This window comes from Corvus kubaryi, unplaced genomic scaffold (assembly GCF_017639235.1).
Source record: "Corvus kubaryi isolate FWS band 111438036 unplaced genomic scaffold, C.kubaryi_AGA036_p1.0 37398, whole genome shotgun sequence".
NCBI lineage: Eukaryota > Metazoa > Chordata > Aves > Passeriformes > Corvidae > Corvus > Corvus kubaryi.
Window position 1 is genome coordinate 52,618,466 of NW_024581137.1, and position 22,724 is coordinate 52,641,189.

General features: G+C 41.3%; 1 protein-coding gene across 9 annotated transcripts in view; it reads left to right on the forward strand.

Moving 5' to 3' along the window:
- KMT2C (lysine methyltransferase 2C) overlaps positions 1-22,724 on the forward strand; it is a 193,429-nt gene that overhangs the window by 54,582 nt on the left and 116,123 nt on the right. For all 9 annotated transcript variants that reach the window (XM_042044205.1, XM_042044206.1, XM_042044207.1 and 6 more), the window contains 2 exons: positions 7,971-8,109; positions 21,502-21,708. In XM_042044205.1, coding sequence (XP_041900139.1) covers positions 7,971-8,109; positions 21,502-21,708 — 346 coding nt within the window. The remainder of the gene's footprint in view (positions 1-7,970; positions 8,110-21,501; positions 21,709-22,724) is intronic.

Below are 22,724 nucleotides of genomic sequence, written 5' to 3' on the forward strand. Positions count from 1 at the left end.
GCTTGCTTTTAGATTAAACTTGGAGATATATATTTGTGGCAAATATGTGCTTAGAAATGCACTTAAATATTTTTAAGGCAATTAATATTCTGTGTAGTCATTAGAAGAGGAGTGATTTCTTCTTTCTTACAGCGCTGACTCCTACCTGCTCAGCCGCTGGAAAAATTAGCAGAACTGAAGTATGTTGTTGTAATTATTATAAGCATCTTAATATTTTTGCTTTATATTCTGGTAATTTGTTTGTAATGAGGAAAGCAAACACAAGAGGAAGTTATTTGATATTTGCATTTAAACCATTACAGGCTTACTCAGTTAATGCCATTTATCATCATGCACACTTAAGATGGGCCATTTAGAAAAATCTGATTTTTTTTTTTTTTTGCCTTCTGACCGATATCTCTGTCTCGGGTGTTTTGAGAGCTGGTGGCATCTGTTACTTCCAAATGAATTTTAACTTCACTGAGATTTTCATTCTGGAGGTTATTTCTGAAATGCAACTTCTTCCTCTTTTTTTTTTTTTTTTTTTTTTTTTTTTCTCCCTTGCTTATTCAATACTGCTTTTGCAGTTTTGGTATCAACTGTGCTTTGTTAAACGTAATCCAGCAGGTTTTGGAAGTTTTCAAAGACCAAGAATATTCCTCTTTTCTATTACCTTGACGCTTAACTCTGCTGCTGTGTCATTAGTGATGTGATGGAAGAATCTTCATGGGCATTACCAGTCAAATACATTGAAATAGTAGCATATGTTTTGTGTGCTAAATGCTCTTCTCCTCACTGGAGAAAGGGCTGTTCTGTGTATGTTTTAGTTCACAGAACCACAGAATGGTTTGGGTTGGAAGGGACCTTAAAAATAATCTTGTTATATCTCTTCTGCCATGAGCAGGAACCACTTGCTAATTCTGTGGACCTGTCTTAATTTTTGCTACAGTAATGCTATGTTGAGACTGGCTCTTCAGTTTGGTAAAAGAAATAGAAGAGAAATTCTGCTGATGAATTAAAATCGCAGTATAAACCAGGCTGGTGTTGAAGTCCCACAAACACCTACCCTGGTAGCCCTTTTCTAGGTCAGGTTCAAAGGGAAAGAAAGTAGTGAGTAAAATGAACTTATTTAGGATAATAAGAGAGGTACCCATTTGCAGGGCATTGAAGAGTGACCACAGAAGATTAAATGACTCTTAATTCAGTAGTAGTTAATGTAAAAGAACATGCAGGGCAGAATTACCATCCTGCTTTTATGTAAACAAATAATCACTGTCAGATAGCTTTTGCTACCTGAGCAAGTGGTGCTTCAGTTCTTCTGAGAATTGCAGAAGCTTTCATAAGTCAAAGAGAGAAACAAATTCTAGGAATTACTGGCAAAGGGATAAGCGGAAGAAAGCGTCAGGGAGGTTTTTTTTTCTTTTTACTGTTGCTTTATAAATCCTTGGCATGTTAAATGCCACGTGCAGTTCGGCTTTCCCTTCTCCAAAAGGATGAGCTGTAATTGGGGAAGTACAGGAAAGGCCAGCGAGTATGACAAGAAGTAATAGCTTCTGTGTGGGGATCAGTTAAGGTAAAAGCCTTCATTCAATCTGAAGTGATTTCACTGAGAAAGAATGTAATAGGGTCTAAAAAATGATGAGTGGTGTGGAGAAAACAAACAGGGCACGGTGATTCATTTTGTTGTGCAACACAAAAATTAGGGGACAGCAGGTCATGTTCAGAGAGTACAAGAGCAGGTGCATTTGCACTCAGCATCTACTGCAATTACAGAATTCATTGTTACTGGATGCTTTGGGCATGAACAACTTGACCTGAGTTTCAAAAAGACCTAAACAAATTAGTGGAAAAATAATCAGATGAGTGCTGTTGAATACCACTCCTAGCTTAGGAAGTCCCTCAGTCATGGAGGTTCCATGGTTATCCATAATATAGTGTAATGTTTTTAGGGTGACCAGAATTAGTTTAAATGGTCCGACATTGAGAAGCTTGTTTTTATTTTATAACTAATACAAAATTTGCACAATTATTTTCTGTATGAAATTTATTTAACTGTTGAAAGCAGTTAAGAGCTCATTTGAATGAAAAGTATCAAAATATAGAGTGGAATGTACAAACCAAGAATAACTGCAGGTTTTCTTCTCATCTCCATCTAACACCTGTTGCAGTAAGTAAATCAGAGACTTACAGGATGGTTGGGGTTGGAAGGGACATTAAAGATCATCCAGTTCCAACCCCCTGCCATGGATAGGGACACCTTCCCCTAGACCACATTTCTCAGAGCCCCATCCAACCCAGCATTGAGCACTGCCAGGGCTGGGGCATCCACAGCTTCTCTGGGCAACCTGTGCCAGGGTCTCACCACCCTCACAGGGAAATATTTTTTTCTAATAGTTAATCTTAAACTACCCTCTTTTGGATTATTGTAAAAGATTTCTGCACCTAGGAGATCTCTGCACATGACTTCCTCAGACACTGGCAGGAGAAGTGATGTTTCTATCGAATTGTACCTAGAGCAGTAACAGAATTATGAACTCTGAGTAGTGGAACTTGTTTTGTTCCTGAGTTGGGACAGTGAGTGAACTTTGTAATTATAATACTGGACAGTGTCATGATTTATCCCAGCTGTTGGCCAGGTACCATGCCAGGTGCTCCCTCAGCTCCTGCCCTGGTGGGATAGGGAGGAGAACTGGAAAAAGGTGGAACCCCTGGGCTGAGATCAGAACAGTGGTGAGCCCCTGGCACAGCTTGCCCAGACAATCTGTGGCTGTCCCATCCTCAGAAGTGTTCAAGGCTGGGGTTGGATGAGGCTCTGAGCAACCTGGTCTAGGGAAAGGTGTTCCTGCCCATGGCAGGGGGTTTGGAAGCGGGTGATCTTTAAGGTCCCTTTCAGTCCAAACCATCCTGTGATATACTTACTGGACATGGTGTTCTATGGTGTGGAGTACCCCTCTGGCCAGTTGGGGTCAGCTGTCCTGGCCGTGCTGCCTCCCAGCTCCTTGTACACCTGTTCGCTGGCAGAACATGGGAAACTGAAGAGTTCTTGCTTTAGAGTAATCGCTGCTTAGCAAAAACTAAAACATCCATGTGTTACCAACTTTAATCTCACCCTAAATCCAAAACGCAGCACTGAACCCAGTACTAAAAAGAAAATTACTATGCTAGCAAAAAGCAGGACAGGTAGACATTTTAAATTCATAGTTTGCATTCCCTTGTTAAGGTTTCTTTTCATATTGTTGGTATACTGACCTGGTTTTTATCTGTCTAAACTGCTGGAGCATTTTGGTGTTTGTAGTTCGCAGACCCCTTTGAGGCTGTATAAAGCACCTGGTCCCATTGGCTGTTTTCTGACACAGCACTACCCCTTCCTTGTGCAAAAATAAGTGTTGTGTCTGCCTTTAAAACTTGTTACTCCCTCTTGCAGAACATCTTGGTAAGCAACAGTTGAGACCCCTGGGATGTTCCTGCTGTGTTGGGTGATCTTCGTATTTTCCAGCCTGCAGTACTTTCTGTTTCTAGTGAAAGTTTTGGAAGCTCATGACATGTGCTTCATTGTCTGCCAGATCAGTAGGTCTGACAGTAAAGTGGTTAAACAGTCAACCTGCTGCATCTAAACAGCAGTAGAATATTAATTTTATGTTTATGACAGCTGTTAGGGTTGGTTTTTTTTTTTTTTCAGTGTCACTTTATAATGAATCTTACAAGATTTTAAAGATTTTCTTTCTGGTAGAACTCTTACAGTATTATTAGGTTTTGGCTTGGCAGGTAGTTTCTGAGTATTTAAAAGAAAACCTTTTGGATTTGCTGGTGTCTTTTCTTTGCCTGATTGCCACAGCAGAGCCCACAGAGACATCTCCTTATTTTGCTTTATGTTTACCCAAGTAGCTTGCAGAACAGGGCCTTGTGATTGCTAGAAAACAGAAAAGGATTATTTGTAATGAACATTTCGGATCTTAAGTCGATGTTGCTTCATCACATCCCCAAAGAAAGTTGTGATCGTGTAATAAAATCCCAGCCATCTCCAGCCTTCTCCTTTCCACCAGCAGGGATGGCTGTGATGGTCTGCAAGGGAACCCCTGCCACAGGGGAGTCTTACAAAAAACAGGGCTTCCCCCATGAGTCTGCATGTCCCACATGTGTCTCACATGGGGAGAGGTTTCCAAGGGGTCTGATGATAGAGCAGGAAACCAGAAAATTATTAAGACAATTATTACTCAGAATGTTGTAAATGTCTACATAAGACATGTAAGTAAGGAGACCAGCTACTGTTAGGAAGGTGGGTAGTCCACATAATCAACTGAGGGTGCTTTGCGCTGTTTGTTATTTTCTTTGAGTGTTCTCTGCATTCTGCTCTATGAAGGGGAATAAAAGTAATAAGGGAAGAAAATTTTGAACCTCTGTAAAGTGATTTTTTCCTCATTTGAAAAAATCCAAATTACAACTTAAATAATATAAAATCTAAGGATTGTCTTTTCATCGCTGTATACGTATTACTGAAGCAAATGTGGTGGAAGTGTTAATTAAAAGATGAATTTCATACACGTGCTGTAAATCTTACCGGTCCCAGTGACTTCCCTGCCTATCTGTTCCCTGTCAGTGTTAAGCAATTTAATCTTTTTCCCTAGTATTTCATATCTTCATCCTTGGAGATGCTCAAAAACCATCTGGGCAGCTGGCTTGGGTGGCCCTGCTTGAACAGGGATTTGTACGAAGTGACTCTGCACTGCCTTCCAGCCTCAACCAGATATGATTCTGTGAGTTACCCAAGTTGTAAAGCGTGTGGAAGTCTCAACCCTTTTGATGGCCCATATGGACAGGAACTTTAGTCCTTGTACCTTTGGGGAATTTCTTTTAATAAGAAAGAAGGCTTTTGTGTCCTCACCAGCCAGGTGAGAACTATGATATAATTGCCTTGAAATAATACTTTTTTAAGTGCAATGTTCCCTAGTATTTTCCTGAAGTTTTAATAAAGGATAGTGATATTAAAAAATAGCCAAGAGACATTGGAGAGTTGTACAATTAGGTTTTTTGAATCTGTCTCCCTGCTAACTCACTGTACATAGGCAAGACCTTCATTGAACCAGAAACAGTCATGAAAAGAAGGTGCAAAATAAAACCTTATGTATGAATCTGCAAATGAGCTTCACATTTATTCATCATCCATGGGTCCTTCATTCCCAGTAGCTTCAAAGTAGAATTCCATAACCAAATCTGAAGACGTTCATTAAACATACTGGGAGGCCATAAACATTAAACATACTTGGAAGCCAGGTGCTTCCAAGAGCATGTCTGAGGTGTATCTGAGGTGTCCCTTTGCCAGGCCAATGCTAGGATCCATCTCTAGGAGTTTGACTCGTGAAATGCAGTGCTCCTGTTCTTCCTTAATCTTCTGCAGGAAAACTTTCACTAAGTTTTTTTCACAACTAACACGCACTACTTTCATGCTGTTTAATGAGCACCGTGTTTTCAGTCTTCCAACGGCATATTGAGGCACAGTTTGCTTTATTGCAGAGACAGCAACTGAGATGTTGTTTGTCTCATTTAGTATAATTTGGGTCCCTCCTTCTCTAGAGAAGCAAACAGCAGGGGAAAAGCACCATAAGGATGTAAGCTCATATAGTTGTCATGTATAGTGAAACAGTCTGTGTCTTCTTAGGCAGTCCAGAGTTCCTGGGAGTGAGTGTGTGCCCCTGAGCTTCGCCTTCCCAGTGTGCTGGGTGCCCAGGAATGGTAATGAATGAAAGCTGGCAGAGAGTAAATGGCTTTTATTTGATTGAAAGTTTCAGCAGGCGCACAATAAAGCAGAGTTCCTTTTGCACAGTTTAACTAGGTTAAAGAAAGCCACCAAGATGGATCAGAGCAAGGCCAGGGTTTCCGGTGGTCTTCCTGGAGCACTTCAGGCATGGTTGTCTCAGGCTGTGTTGTGGGTTTTGTTTTGAGTGCTTTGGCGTCTGCCTGTCTTCTAGGTGTTTATGTTTTGCTCTCTTCATTAAGGTTGCATTTAGAAATTTGGGGGTTACTGGCACAAGATTGTCTTTTGGATCCAACATACTTGGAAACGCGCTGCAGACCGTTATGAATGGCTCTGCTGGACGCTGCCTGCTTTGGGAATCCTCATCCAGGAAACATCCAGGGATGTTTGTTCAGATGTGCCAAAAACTGAGGGTGTGGGGTTTGGGTTTATTTTGTTTTGTTTTCTGTACAGAGCCATTTACTATTACAAGGGATGTGTTCCCAAGACGATATTTATTTAGTAACAAATCATCATCCAGCATGTTTTTTCAGAATAGGTTGGTGAAAGGGGTTTAACACGAGCCATTTGGGTTTTGGACAGGTAGTCACTTTTCAGTGTTTCAGATGTCCAAAAAACATTTCAGATGTTACTGAGTAGTTTAACTGAAATAGGAGAAGCAGTTTCAATTTACACCAGCTCAGGTAACTACTTGGAAGACCCAGTCACAAACAGGATTTTTTTTTTTTTTAACCTTAATTTTGTATTTCTCTTCAATGTGGTTTAGAGGTGTTCACTGAGCATTTTAAATGTTATACATTGTCTTCCTAAATCAGTTCACTTTAGGTTAAAAAATAATCTTACTTCAATTTCTGTGCATGAAACAAGACAGATTTCCCATTTTCCATGTGCTGTAGCAGGCATATGATTTCAGTATTTCAGACCAAGCTGCGCAGTTTTGCGTTCTGGGAATTTTCCTCTCTTTTCTTGGTTTTATTTATAAGATTGAAGCTTGTAGCAGGTTTTTCCTCCATGCCCCACCCATGTCGCAGATTCTTCTACCCAGTCATTTCTCCACTTGTCATTTATCCTTTGCAATATTTAATTATATTTTGACATGTTGTACATTAATTTTTTTTTAAATGTGAATGTATCTTCTGCTGAAGTTTTCTAAATAATCTGCTGCTTTACTCTAACTGGACTTCTTTGCAAGAGGTGTCTGTACTGGCCTCTGAGTTCAAACCCATGTTCACTGGAAGTTTTAAAGTGGACCTTCCTCTGGCACTGTGGTGAGACAGATATCCATGGACACAGGCAGGATGAGGCACATGTATCTTAAGGCGGATATGCCAGAGCACATCTGTCAGAGTCCTATGATTTTTATGTTGCTTAGGTTTCAAAATCAAAGTATGCAGGAGTGCAGAAACTCCAAATTCTGTTGCTGTGCAGCCTTGACCCTTGTTCCTGTGCATTCTGGTGCACTTGGAACAGCACATTGCCATGTCCTTCTGATAAATCCCTGACTCACCCCGAGCAAAGGGGGAAGTGATCCTGAAGAGGATTTAAAGTTGCACAGACAGTGTCAACTTTGTGTTTCATGTTTCAGGGCAAAACCAAACTTTCTAGTCAAATACAGCATTGTCAGCTGTAGATGTCAGCTGTAGATGTATATATTTTTCTGTCTAACAACTAGGGTAATGCTAAAAAATTTATGTTCCTTAAGTTCAGAATGAAGTTTAAGCTGGCATAAGCAATGTCCTTCATTCCTTCACCTCCTCAACCCTGTGCCAACATAGCTAGTGTAACCAGGAGTGAATTTGTGCAGGGAATTGAACAAAGTTAAAGGTAACAGGGGAGGAAAAAAGGTTTAATATACCCCATATTAGCATGCTCACTGTGGTGTTTGTTCAGGGCTGACACAGTGGGTGCGTGAGAGGAGATGTGGGGAGAACGGGAATGTCTGAAACTCCAACCTTGTATGAAAAGTTAGTCAGTGAACAGCTCTCCCCTCACCCCATTCCTCATTGCTATTGAACAGCTTTAGTTCATGGTGGCACTTTGTGCTATGGAAATAATGTAAGCATCCAGTCTCATTTTTTAGCTAGAGATAGTAACTTTGTACTCTTTTAATTTTGTTGTGTGGCAGAAGGTATTTACATGGATTAGCCTGTCTGTAAATAAAATGGATGTTTGCAGCACAAGGGAAAGCTCAAAAATGCAGATAAAATGCTAAATTTTTTTTTCATATTTTGTTACCCAGAAGTCAAAGAGCAGTCTGCAGAAGAGGATGCCCAGACGGAAGTGGAGAGCACCAAGCAGCTAACACCAGTCCTTCAGCACTCCGTGTCCGAGGAGTCCACGAGCTCCACCGCCTCCGTGGGTGTGGAAGCCAAAACCAGGTGAGCGAGAGAGCGAGGAGGAGGTGGCTGCTGAGTCAGGGGCAGGGCTGGGGCTCGGCTGTGGGGTGCAGAGTGCTCGAGGCGCTGGGCTGGGACTCGATGCCGCTGCTTTGAAGTGCCTGGGACTGGTGCCTTAATTGGTGTACGGGGAGATCAAGGTGAAGAGCATGTTCCATGAGTGCTGCCCTCAGACTGCTCTGGGAAGCCTTGAGTTACAGCATGTTAGCTGGGTAAATTAAAAGAGGCGTAAGTGATAGGAGATAAAATGTGATTACTGAAGCTTTCCTGCTGTGTAGGAAATGGTGTATTAGCAAATTTATATAATGTTATTTTTGATGTTTCAGCTTGTATGAGTGTATTTTCAGGAACAAAGTAAACAAATCTCTTGTCATATCTACTGTGTTCTTCCTTGTTTTGGAATTTATAACAGAGAAAATAACGTTTTTATTTTTTAACTTTTTATTAATACAAATTAGCCTAAAAGCAGTGAAAGTATTAATTATGTTACATGAGGGAAACCAGAACACGTTGTCTGTGATCACTGTTAAAATGGTGTCACAGAATTCTAACAGAGCTTCTCTGGTGAAGCTCTGATAACAGCTTCTAACCCAGTAGCAGGTCTCTCCTGCTGCAGAAAGTGCTGTTACCAGCTACCAGACAGTTACAGGTGTAATTATATTTTGACAGAATTGGAGAGAATTGTCGTCATCATTTTTCTTCCTCCTGATCCAACACAGAGCATATTTTCCATGCACAAAAAATTACTTAATCTACTTGATGCATGTTTAATTTCATGTTTTATATGCTCACAAACTTCTTAGATTCCAAGAGCTGCTTTCCTTCTTACAGAAAATTTCAGTTAATTAGTTCCTGTGCGTATACCTGAGTGAAATACGCAAAAATTTCTGTTCTTGATGGAATTTTCCAAGGCTGAGATTAAATTGCACTAGATATGTAGAGCAACTTGAACTGAGCAGCTGCTTTGCTTCATTATTTGACCCTGTTTTGGATCATTTGCAAAAATTTTAGTGCTGTTTCATCTGCTCTCTGTTCTTCTCAAGGTTACTTTTTTGCTGTTACCGTGAATATTTGATTACAGCACTTTACATAGCCATAAACTTGTTTCTTAAAAGCTGGACAGCAGTCTCCTGGAAGAACTTTGCCTGGTTCTAAGCCAGCCCTTATTTGCCCTCAACTTATTCTTCCTTCCAACTGAAAGTGTTGACTTTGATCAGTCAGGATGGAATGGCTATTATGTGCTCATTGCTTTGGCTGATCAAAGCATTAAAAAGCTGAGTACTATTAATTTTTAATTAAAATAATAGTGATCAGACTCTGACATTTTGGAAAGAAATGCATCAAGAAGATGGGAAACCATTAATTGGGAATCAGAGCTTTCTCTGACCCCAGGTAATTTTGATTTCAAACTTAGATGCAGAATGGGACTTGGTTGCAAATGTCATTGATGTCCTTATAACAGTGGGGGGGAGGAATCCAGATGTCAGGGTTTCTATGGAAGTGAGTCTTGAAAAAAGCCTCTTCTGATCTATGACTTTTGATCAATCCTTTGTGTCATTGTGGAGTGCTGCCACTGACATTGTGTCATGCAGGGGCTGGAGGACTGAATTCTGGGGGCTTGACTTCGTTTTCTTAGGAGAAAATGCAGCATGTGAAATAACAGACACTGCTGATGATTGTGTAATGATTGGAGGAAATGTATCAAGATTTAGGATAAAGTCTGACTCCACAGTGCCTTAAAACTGTGACTCTGGGAAGTAGTTTTGAAGCTGATTTCCAGATAATTGATACTCATCAGCTTCATCTCTTTCTTGGTAAGCTTTTCTGTTTCTGTTTTATAATACAAGTAACTTCCGCTTTCTAATAAAATTGAAGTGTTTCTACATTAAAAGTAGCTTTAGGTATGTGAGCCATAGGAGAATTGTGAGAAAATAATACAACAGACAGAGCAGAAGTCACTTAGAAGACAGAAAAGAACCCAAGCCTCCATGAGAAGTAGGTGTAGGTGGAGCTACTTTTGCATTGCTTTTTTCAGAGTTGAGTATAAGACAATTCTGTATTTCTGTCTTTGGAAGTGAAGATAAAGGAATTAGAGAAGCACAGGACACAGGGCATAAAATAAAGTCTTTTCCATGAAAAAAATAAAGTAATTTTCTACTGAAAAACAGTGATTTTAACATAGTAGAATATGTCAAAATTAGGATGGGGATTTCAGTAACTGAGAGATTAGCCAGAGCTTGGCTTGTGTGGTATTTTTCTCTGGATTCTTCCCGAGACTGTGGCTAAATAAAAACATTAAAGAGAAAGGCGAGAGAGCTGGTAAATTTTTGAACCTGAGGTGGGTTATGGGAGACCAAGAGAACTACTGACATCAGGTGAGATTGGGGCAGGGAATTAAAGAACAGATTCAGGATTAGTGCTCAGAAAGCAATGTGTTAAAACCCCATTAAAATAAAAAGAATTGGAGCCATACTGGGGTAGGGAGGCTGAAAGGAGTGAGGCGTGTGCTTGAAAGGAATGAGTGAATTATTGACCACATGTGGGGAGGGGCAATAACATCAAGCAAAGATAAACTCCCAAGCCTTGCAGTGGCAGGAGTAACACTGCCAGCTCCTGTATATCATGAGCATCATGGGTTTTGGAGCCTTTTCCTTTGGTTGTTCCCTTTTTTCTTTTTATAAGCCTTGTGAGAAGCTTCTGTCAGGCCGGGACTTATGGCTGAGTGGAATCCAGCTTCTTCGAAAGGAATCTGCTCCCTTGGTTTGTGCTGCCTGCAGGGAGCAGGGGAAGTGCAGCCCTTGGGGAAGGCAGGGAGCCAGGAGCCGGCTGCGACTCAGAGCAGAGCCCACTTCCACCTTCCTCCTCTGTTTCCCACATTGGCAACCCCAGGCATTAACAGCTAATGAGAATGGCCTAGAAACACAATTTCATAGAAGAACAAAACACCTTTTGATTCATTTTACTTTCTGTCTGCTCTCAGAGACTGTGAATTGCATTAATTGCACGTTTTCAGTCCTTTTGCCATAATCATGAAGACGGAACATCCGTAAATAAGTAGAAGCTGAGGTTTTCACACAGCTCTTTTTGATTTTGGTACTTTGGCCCGCTTAAATATCTGCTCTTGTGAGATTTTTGCTAAAACTAAAAGAAAAACAAAACTGGCAAAACACCTTCCTGCTTTCTTGCTTCACTTGTAACTGGACAAAGCACGTAATTTTCATTCCAGACCAATTGCGCCATTCCCCCTTATTTCATTGCTGCTGCTGCTGCTAAGATGAAATCTGGAGTGTGGAGATGGAGGGCTTGGGTGATTTATTCCATCAAAAAGAAGTGGTTGGTGAACATCTGTAGATTGCGTGAACAAAGAAAGTAGTGAAAAAGTAGCAGTGAACTTCTTTATGTCTGTTCCTTTTTTTTTTTTTTAAATAATCCTAAAGCACATTGCAAGACTTGTAACACTCAGAGCAACACTCAGTGGAAAAAGAAATTGTGGAGTGGCAAAGAGTAGACAATCTGAACAGAATAACACTGATGGAAGGTAAAGCTAGATCTCTAGGCAGGAGGAAGTTAGATAAAAGATTTAATATTAAAATGTGTTTTAAAATTTGTTGAAGTTGTAAAGCACATATTTTGAGAAGATACCAGTATTAAGGTTAATTTTGAAACTGATTATTTCTTTTCATGAACATGTACTCTGATACAGTTTGGAGTTTTATGTGAATTTTTTTCTCCAAGATTTTTTTTCTGCAGAGAATGGGCTTTAGGCACAACACAGGGCATTTGAAGTCGTTGCAGAGTTTTGCCTTTACATTTCCAGCTCTAGATCCATATAAGCACTTACAGGATTTTCCTCTGAAGTCAGTGGTTTACATCTGGAAAGAGGACATTCCTTTGTGTTCGAAAGTGAAGTACTATTTCAGCATTGTATTAATGACCAATCTAACCCAGAGTGAAATTGCTGATTTGGCTAGCAGGGCACAACTAAAGACTAAGACCACACACTGAAAAATGAGAAAAAAGGTAAATATTTACTGGTTTTTCATCCTGTTTGTTCATGCATTATTAGGGAAACGGTCTCAAGAAGGATTCTGTGATGGATCATTGTTAAAGCAACTTTGCCTTGGATTTATAGGGCAGGAAGGGACCTTTGGAAATCATCTAGTTCATCTCCTTTTCCAAGGCAGTTATCTACAGCTGTCATTCCTGACACAAGCTTACATAAACTGCTCTTAAATCTTCCAATAATAAAAACTCCATATCTTCCCTAAACAGTCCCTTCCAGTCTCTTCTTTGTTTTTACTGTTGGAACCACTTTCCTCACATGTAACCCACACTCTCCTCGTTCTGGGTTTATTCCATTACTACTCGTGCCATCTGCCAAGGATAATGGAGGACAGCTTTGTGCAAAAGCCTCTCAGTTTATTTCCCCAGCATGCTTTACCTCGTAACAGAAATCCCAAATTTGTTCCTACTTTCTTTGTAGATAATGTTTCTTGAGCTCCAGTCCTTCTTGCTGGTTTGAGTTTTCTCCAGATGGTCTGTGTCTTTCTTGGAGCACAGAAGGCGTGTCACACAAATGGGGCCAAAGAAGGGTTTCACAAGCAGCCAGAATCCTGCCTTTTGCTTAGGCTGAACAATTGCCATTGTGGCCATAATGTGTTTAATGCTCTCACGTAGAACTTGTGCCTCATGGGATTTGAGGCCATAATCAGTAACATTTATGACTGGGCCTTTAAGTTGCACAGACCTTTGCTCCATGATTTAATCAGTTCTGCAGGAAGGTCCAACCACAGAAACCAAACTTTGAAATGTCTCCTGCCGAGCGTGAGCAGGTACTCACAGGTGCTTCAGGTTTCTGGAGTCCCACTTTTAGCCTCTCACAGATGTTCTTAGGCAGTTTTTCTGTCTCATCCCCATCCTGAGGCTGCTTGTCTCTACCTGGGTCTGTCCTACTGCTTCCAAGTGCTGCGCTGGTGGGCAGCAAGTTGAGCACTGGCAGGTCAGTCTTACGCCGGGACAGATTTTCTGTCCTCTGGAAGATGGCAGTCAGACAGACAGAAGTGTCCCGTGGCTGGCAGTCTGTTAGGCCATGCTGAAGGACTGATGGCAGTACTCAGAATAGCATGGGATGCCTGCTTTGTCAGAGGTGGCACAGGTACAGGATAATCACAGGCAATGGTAAGAGTCAGGGATCTTCTGCTCCAGTGTTGAGTGAATGCAGCGTTTTCTCTCATTTCTTCCAAATACCACCTCTTCCATTTGTTCTTTTGCCTCCAGCTTTCTTTGCCAGCCTCTTGGGTTTTTTCATGTTGTTGAATCCTCATATTCTCATTCTCTTTGCTAATTGCTAAACTGCTCATCAGTTTTAATCATTGTTTTCAGGGTTCACTTAGCTGAGGTTTACTCTTCTTTGTCTCTTTGTCTGATGTTGAGTTTCCTTCCTTCCATTTCCAGTGGCTTCTAGACAGGTGTTCATGACATGGTATTTCTTCTCATCCTTTAATCCATTTTCTTTTCATTTTCTGCGTCAGCTGCGACTGTTTTCTTCTTGCTTCCTTCAGTTGTCTGTGTGATCTGTGTTATTTCCCATAGTCAATTGTCCCGTTTCTCCAGAACCTTCCATTTCCTTCACACAGCAAACTCTGTGTTGTGTCCTGCATTCCTTTCTTGCTTCCATACCACAGCTGATTGGAAGTACAAGCAATTTAAATGTTAAAATGTGGACTCACAGCACCCCAGAGCTGTAGATGCAGAGATGATCCCTGTGAGTGTCTCTGGCCTTTGCCAGACGGATGTTCATTCACAAGGAATGGATGGTGCATAAGGAGTTCGCTTTCATGTAGGGACTGAGAGAGACTGGAATGTGCTTAGTGAAAAGAGAATTTTTATGCTTGTAGCTTCAATGTGCTGAAACTCTGCTTGAGCACATGGGATCTGTTTGGTGAGGTTAGAAGCATTTAGAGAAACAAGTTTGGACTAATTTATATAGGGTTACAGAAAGTGTATCTGTAACTTCAGATATTAATATAGTAAAACTTAAAATGTTTCACAGAACAGAAGGGTTGATCAAAGATCTGAAGTAGATTCCAGTTAAACAATTGAGGACCCTTCCGTCTGTAAAAGATGTTGGAGAAGGAAGATAAGAAACTTCAGAATCATAGGTGGCATGGGGAAGGTGGCTGTATCCTGACTGTTTAGTTTCTTTTAATGCAAGAAACTGAGGGTCATCAAGTGAAACTTTTAAGGGTTAGGTGTGAAATAAAAGGAGGTGATTCTTTGTACAGCAGAGAGTTGTCTAGAGTGACACTGAAATCCTTGCCAAAGGATGTGGTTTGCTGAAGCTTTAGGTGTGGTCAAGAGCAGACTGGGCAAGTTCATGAAAAAGAAACTGAGAACGAGTGTACAGCAATCACAGCTGACACAGGGAGGCCCTGAACTGAACACACGCGGGGGCATGGATAGTACCACGTCTGCCTCCTATTTAATATCCCTATGCTTCTGCTTATCCTGCTTACATGGAGCTTTCTTAAAAACTGCTGTCTAAAGCCAGCTTGGCAAATGGTAAATATCACTAATTTTCAGATAGGAAGACCCTACTTGGTGTTTTTATTAAATTGCCTCCAAGAGATGGTGGTACCTCTGTATGTTGGGTGTGACTGTGGCTGCTGGATCCCTGGAAGTTCGAGGCCAGGCTGGGTTGGGCTGGTCTAGTGGAAGGTCTCTCTGCCCTAGCCAGGAGGATTGGAACTGGATGATCTTTGAGGTCCCTGCAACCCAAACCATTCTGTGTATTATGTTTTAATTACCAAGAGAGTGAATTTGGCTTACACAGACAATCTTTTCTGGGGACAGATGCATACTGAAGGTTGAAGCCACAGGACTTTTTATTCTTTGACTTTTATGGCTCAGAGGTTAAGATTCCTGTCAGAATTCCCACCTTTCAGGCACACTCACAGTTGCATTCAATATGGGATTGTTATTTGAGAGTACGAGTCAGTTCAGATGGACATTAAAGAATGATCTAAAGGGCCTTGGAGTAGACCTCTAAATTCACTTTATTCAGCATTGGCATTCTGGTAACTCCTCTTGGATTTAGCGTATGTTGTACCCTAACGGAGCCTTAAATATTTGTTTAAATTAAAGCTGACACAATTAATGGTGAATAAGAGCATGTTTTCTAAATTTCAAAATGTCAGTAAGATGTGTTGCTTTGGTTGTGTTTGAAGGGTAATGTTTTCTTTCTTTCAAATGAGAAGAGTATCATTAAGTTGATTGTATGGCTGTAGAAGGCCACCTGTGCTGTTTGAAGAAATTGGAAAGGAGTTATTGTCTAATGCAGTTTAATTGCTTTGTATAAACTTCTAAAATTCTTCACCTGAAGTTCATATGAACTCTGTCCTGCCTCCTTTTTTTAACGGAATTGTGCTGCATAAGTTGAATACTCCTTTCAAACCCAAATCTCTATAATAGTGTAATAGTGTCAAACCATAATTTCATGTTGTTCTGTGATTCAGTTACCTATTAGAAGGAGATGGTGTGTCAAATGCTTAAATACAGCTTTTAGCTGAGATTTTTTCTTCTTTCTCTTTGTGGTATCTCCATTTGCCCTTTCCAACCTTGTCTGTCCTTAATATCCTTTATTCAGAAGGGTGATTTATTGGGTTGTTAATCCTGTAGCAATGCGAAGCTGTTATGCCTCACCGAATACGGTTTCTTCAGTAGTTTCCTTTCAAGCCTCTTCATTATTGAGGTCCAGATATTTACAGAATGTTTAGATGATGCTGAAAAGCTTTATCTGAATCTGATTTTTAGAGTAACTTTACCTCTGTGAATATCTCACATGTATTAGAACTCACACTGATGCAGACCCCAGGTGGTGTATCAAGTCAGAAATGGGGGGTTTTTTCACTTAAAATGCAGCTTGCAGGTCTTGATTTGAATTTACATAAATGATACAATGGTGGATCTTCACTAAGAGGACCACTTTACTCTTTAAATAACACAACATAAAATGAGAGCAAAGGCAAAGTATTTTGTGCATTAGGACAACTTGGCAGAGCTAAATAAATAGTAGGTCCCCTGTACCGTTTAATTTAGCCTTTTAGCATATGTTAAAACTACTAACAGGGTTAGGTGGGAGAAGAATTCTCAAGGCCAGTTCTCATCAGTCTGCTTCGGTAATCAGTACAGACGATGCACTGAAGTTCTGTTTTGCTCCCAGATACTCCATTTCATTGTGTTGAGCTTAATTTTAATTGTGAAAAATAGATGTTAAAAATGTTTTAAATTTCTGTAGCAACTAGTGTGTGAAAAAGACATCCTGAAGGCATTTCCAGACGTTGAGGAAAATTATTCCGTAATTCCTTTTAAAACAAATGCACTCGTAGCAAAACTCACTATACCCTTTTCACTTTCTTTTTCAACCCAAAACATGAATGAACTAGATCTTTATGCTTTCCAAGTTGGGTTTCTTTCTAACTTCAGTGCAATTGTGTTCATAGCAAATGGCAGTAGTGATGATCTGCAATTTAGTATTGAGTGTTGAGGCAGTGACTATAGCTAGTGGATCTTACTGGAACTGCCATGCCTTGCATTTTCTCAGATATAGTCCATTGTTTTTTCCTGTTTAAACCTGGTTTTAGTGTGATTAATTGGAAAAGGTGAATGCACAGCAAAACTCCTTTGGTAATACCAGTCACACGGTAGGCTGGGAGGGGATTTCAGAAAAGTTACGAGGTGAGCATCCCTTGAGCTGAATCCAAGAGTTTGAAATTCTCCTGCTATTGTCATCGTCCCCTTTATCTCCGTGTGATGCTTGGATTCCCCTGTGCAGGCTCCCCTGAAAGAAGGGCACCTGTAACACCTCTCTGCACAAGAGGCAGCTGCAGGATTTCCTTTGGTCTGCTGCCCTCACCACCAAGTACGGAAAGGGTTGGGTAACTTCAAGCATCTCACTGGCAGACAGGCTCAGCATAGGCCACTGTCTTACTTGGCACTCAGCTGTGTGGGGACCCTGGCAACACGGAAGGAAGTTATTCCTATGAGAATGAGGAAGATAGATTTATTCCCCCCAGCTGTGCATGTGGAGTTGTGGGGGCATGGCAGTGCCCTCTATCATTGCAGCCTGTGGTGCATGTATGAAAAGTAGGCAGGAGAGTGAGAATGAGATACTGTTGAGGGTCACACAACCTCCCATGGACACATCTGAAGATTTCCAGGAGCTGCACAGTACTCACGTGGGCACAAGTGCACATCTGTGAGATATGGGACACAGCATAAACAAAACATGTTTGCATGAGCCAGTCTGCACATCTGCTTGTTATCAAGGAGCCTTGGCTGACACAAGATACCACAGTGCCATATCCCAGCTCAGAAGGATCCAGGAGGGGCTTCTGCTTACTCTTGGAAGTACAACTGCAGGTGGATGTGATATGTTTAAAGTGCTGGTAATCCTGATGCTAAGGTTTAAGTGTGTTTAAAAAAAAAAGTTTGAGGGACTCTCAGTTTTACCTTAATTCTCTGAATATTTGCAAGCAAACCAGATGTTTCTCCTCCTCTGGTTGTGATTTAATATTGTGCAATTAGTTGCCCAATACTGCATGTGTTGAAATGAAGTTGTTTCAGTGGGAAAACTGTGTTTTAGGATGAGTCCTGATGACTGTCATCAGTCAAGTAGAGGAAATAGTGACTGTTCTCCCTTCCTTCAGGATTAAGAGGCTGCAGGGCATTTTGTTTTCCTTTGTCAGGATGTGGACAGGGGAGGATTACAGCACTTTAGATTCTTGTCAGGGGATTGAGTAAATTCTGCTTGAGGAAGAGACAGTGTCCTGAGAACTCGATGAAAAAAGAACCCGTGGAAGAGAGCGAAAGAGTGATGAGATCAACACGTTTCTTGTTAGAAAGGGCATCCTTCAAACAAGATCCAAGTCTGGATCTCCTCTCATGGTTCAATGGGAACAGACATTAGCTTCAGACGTTACTAGCCTTTCTGTCTCTTACTGCATCCCCAAAACCCAGTATGTCTGGTTCATTCTGAACACAGTTTTTCCTCAGTGTTATGTATTAAAATTTCTGTGCGTTCAAATATGTGAAATCCTTTGGAATGAGATGAGGCATAGGAGTACCTCCTGGTAATAAACCACTGCTGGATCTTTAAAGCTTTATAGGAAAGTAGCATTTGTCATGGGAAAATACATAATTTAAGTTGAAGTTACAGATAAGGATGAACTTCCATTTTGGATTGGAGCACCTAAGGTATATCTTAAATGGAGTATTGATAAGCTGCTTCTTTCTCTTTTTTCTTAGCAGCTTATAAAAAGATTTGTGACACATCGTCTCTTGCTTCTAATCCCATTTTGAATTATACTGTTCTTAAAATATGTTAATTATGATAACAGATCTAGGGTTTGATCTTAAGATTTGCCAGTATCTCTATTTCGTTATCTTCAGTATGAGAGCTCTTCTTGCATCACAGATTTAGATCCTCTAATTGCATATTGACATATGGAAAGTAGATTTGTAAGTACTTTCTGCAGTCCTCAGATGATAGGAAAAAATCTCTACCTTCTGCCCATACAGACATAACTTAAAATATTTACTAAGCACTTAAAGCTAAAAGGCTAACGTGATGGAACTGGCCACTTCGTACTGCATGGTAAGCCAGCAGCTGTGGCATGTCAGGAGGCAGAGGAACGTGGCTTTCCTGCAGAGGGTGTCTCCAGCGTCCCAGCGGATGCTGGGAGTTCACTGCCACTGAACGTTTGTGGGTATCTGGCTGTGGGATACAGTTGGGGCCCCTCTGCTTACCCTCCCTGGAAAGTGTGAAACATTATTTTCCCCCTTTAATAATCTCTCCCCTTTAGCTCAGCCCCACAGTGTCCTGGCAGTGCTCTGGGCACATTCTGCTGCTCCTGTCTTTAACTTCTGCATCCATGTGCTCACAGCCTTCAGCGAAGGTTCCCCCAGCCCCCTCCCTGTGACGAGCACTTGGTTCAGCTGCGTTCCCCAGCTCTGCTGGAGCAGGAGCAGTAGCACAAACCATATGATTCTTGACAGCTTCACAGCTGTCCTCACCACACTGCAGAGTAGCTGTGAAACTCACTGCTCCTGTTGTTTCACTCCACTCTGCCTGCAGAAAGCTACTGCTGGAAGTTATGATGCTGGAGCTGCCTTACAAGCTCCAGAAATAACAGCTTTATTCCTGTATGCCTTTTCAAATAATACCACTTGAAAAGTTAGTTTATTTTTTTCTTAATTACGCTTTCATATTTCTCTTTTATAGACCTTAACATTATTGCATATTTGCTATGACTCCACTTGAAGGAGCGTTGTTTATTTGTTTGTAATTATCCTCAAGTCTTTTAATGAGCAGTGATAGTCTGTCCTAACAGAATGTATGAATAATTATTTATTCCACTGTGGATAATCTTGTGTTTGTAACTAGTGTAATTTATATACCATGGTGTTGCCTGTTTAAATCTCTTAAGTCTCCTCACAAGTCTCTGTAGTCTCAACCAGCATAAATAGCTTTGCTTTCTCTGCTTAGGAACTGTGCCTGTGAGGCCACATCAGGTTTCACTGACAGACAGATATTAGTGTATTTGTTGCTCTATCACACTGAAAGCTAGCCATAAAACAGACATATGTACTGTTCAGTGTAACTAGTCATTTTTCACCACTCTCACGCAACCTTCATCCATATTTTCTTTGGATTTTTTTTTGTCTTTGGGTATCTTTTTCTAAAGATTTCTGGAATGTGTCAGACATTTGCCATCAGCACTGGGAGTTGTGCTGTCTCATGCTGGTTGTGTGTTGGGCAGATCAGTGAGGGTTGTGCAGCCGAGGCCACGAGATGAGGACAAGTGTTTCCTAACAGTGCTGTAGGAAGGTATAATTTCAGCACCGTGAATGGGACTTACTTTATCTGCTCACCAACCTGCATGTTCCCAGTGGTCCCATCTGCCTTAATGAAAGTGCAATCCTACCGATCAACGATAGGTAAAAGCATTTGGTTTCACTCTGGGCTTCATTTTGGGCTCATGATACGCTGCTCTGTTCCTTAGCACCTGACAGTCTGCTATTACCAGTACTGTAACAGTACAGCAGTTCAGGTTTCTTTCTTCTTTTTCTTTCTTCCTAGTGTTTCTCTGTGGTGAGAGCAAAAGTAGCCATCCCAGAGTATGATAAACCAACTCTCAGGGGCTTTGCTGGATTCTCAGGGTTTTCTCTTCTGATCTGGAACTTTCCTTTTCCACTTCCACTTCTTTCTGTTGCTGTTCTTGTCTCTCCAGGCTGAAAAGCACAGGCAGAGTTTATTTTTTCCCTTAGAATTTAGTAAATATTATACAGCAGTTTAGCCTTAAGGTTTTCTCTTCCTCCCACTTCGCTTCCCTTCTCACTCACGCAGCACAGAGTGTCCCAAATCCAAATGTGCCACCTTGGAGATGCACTGAAATCTATTTAAATGGAATTCAGACATAACCAAGCCTCTCTCCAAGTCCCTCATTCCCTGAGGCATCTTTTTGGGGTCTTTGGGGCATAAATACGAAGAAAACAGAATTGCTCATTTAAGCATTAAAAAAAAAAAAGAAAAAAGTGTTAAATGGCCTTCCTTTGATGCAAACTGCATTAGTTTCAGAAGTACACATTTTAAGTTTGTGGGTATGTTTATTATAGAAATATTTTTCAGTAGCTTCCATATGATGTGACACAAGGAGTGCTGTCAGAGCTGTCATTTCAATCCTGTCGCTATGTTGTGCATGTTAAAACATAATTGCAAATGGTACAGGGTATTGCAGCGGTCACAGTTCTGTAAATATAAAATTCCTCCAGTAAAACTTTTAGACATAATTTTGTTTTTAAATATTGAAGTAAATGAGAATGTTTGGATTTGTGTATGTCATGCACTCTGGCATGTGTGATTTTAGCCACTGCTGTGGTTTTCTCATTATTCTGTTTTTCTCCATGTTATTAAACCTTTTGTGTATAGTATTTACACATTGTGTTACACATAAGCTGTATGTGCTCCCAGAAAGGTGTCGTAATGTTCTGTGTGTTCTGTAACATTCTGATGCCTTTTAGCAAGCGTGGGTCTAGACACACAGAATTTTGGAAATTTTGGGATGGAAACATGGAGATCTTTCTGTTTGCTTCATTAATCAGGCAGTTTTGGGAACAGAAAAAAAGTTCTTTTAATGTAACTGTGAATTAGCTGGAAATAGTGTTTCTGAACGTTGAATTCTGATACCTGACAGCACGAGGGAGCTTTAATTATCTTGTTACAAAGAGTTAAATTAGCATGAAATTTGCTTTTTGATGGGCTATCCTGTGCTGGTTTTCCCCCCAATAAAGAAGTAATGATCTTCTCTTTTACAGCGAACAACTCTGCGCCTTTTGTTACTGTGGAGAACGGAGCTCATTAGGACAAGGAGACTTAAAACAATTCGGTCCCACTCCTGGGTATGTTATCCCATGGAAAAACCAGCCTTTAAATAAGAGTGAAGCCAGCGACAGCACCGATGGAGCCTGTGAGAGAACTCCAAGGCAAAACTCAGTGCCGCGCAAACAGAGAGGCCAGAAGAAGTAAGTCTGTTCTATAATAAATAGGTAGTATTTTTATTTTGCACAGAGTTTGGGAAGGATCTTTACTGGTTCTGTACTACAGTAGGCAAATAACTTGTATTTGTGAAAACATGGGTTATTAATATTAATACATTTTTGTAAGGAAAAAGCTACACATACAAAAACCTAACCAAAAACAGAATCCCAGAACAACCAACACGTGAGCAGTATAGCAGTAGCTGTCTCTACTGCTTTTTAAAAATGAGTTTGTTTCTTCCCCAAGTGAGAATTTTCACTCTGGAAGAACACAGAAAAGAGACATAGCTACTGTAAAGCACAGCTCTACCTGTGATGCTGAAGTAAAAGTACGCATGAAGGGTGGAAGAGGATGGACTTTTGACACTTCATGTGTCATGTAGACTGGACTAATGGGCAGCCCCTGCCCACCAGGTTGGAGCTTCTTCCCTTGCCCTCCAGCGCTGGCTCTTGCCCTGGTACCAGCGCTGTTGAGGGCACACAGCGGTGGTTCCTGCCCTGCAGGAGTGGGGTTTGCTGGCAGCTCTCCCAGATGGCGGGGTTTGGTCATGGTCTCTGGGCCTCAATAATTGTGAGAGATGGCAGGGGCCCCGCAGTGGAGTGCCTGACCCCGCAGTGGAGTTTGCTCAGTACATGACGTGTCTGGTGAGGGCACTGGGATATGACTGATCAGAGCCGCGTCTTTACGGGTGTGGGGGTCGTGTTGCTGGGGGTTTGTGTTGACTTGGGTACATTCATGGCTGATGGTGAACTTGGGATCACTGAGTGCTCGTTGCGTGACAGAGGGGCTGCAGCCCTAGAGAAACCTGAAGGGAGCCAGTGTTGATGCAGGGCTACAGGCCATGGCTACAAGTTGGGCCATCCAGGCTTGAGGGCGGTGAGGAGCTGTGAGTGGTGCAGGGTTGAGGGCGGTGAGGAGCTGTGGGTGGTGCACAGTTGAGAGCAGTGTGAGGGGCTGTGGGTGGTGCGGGGTTGAGGGCAGTGAGGGGCTGTGGGTGGTG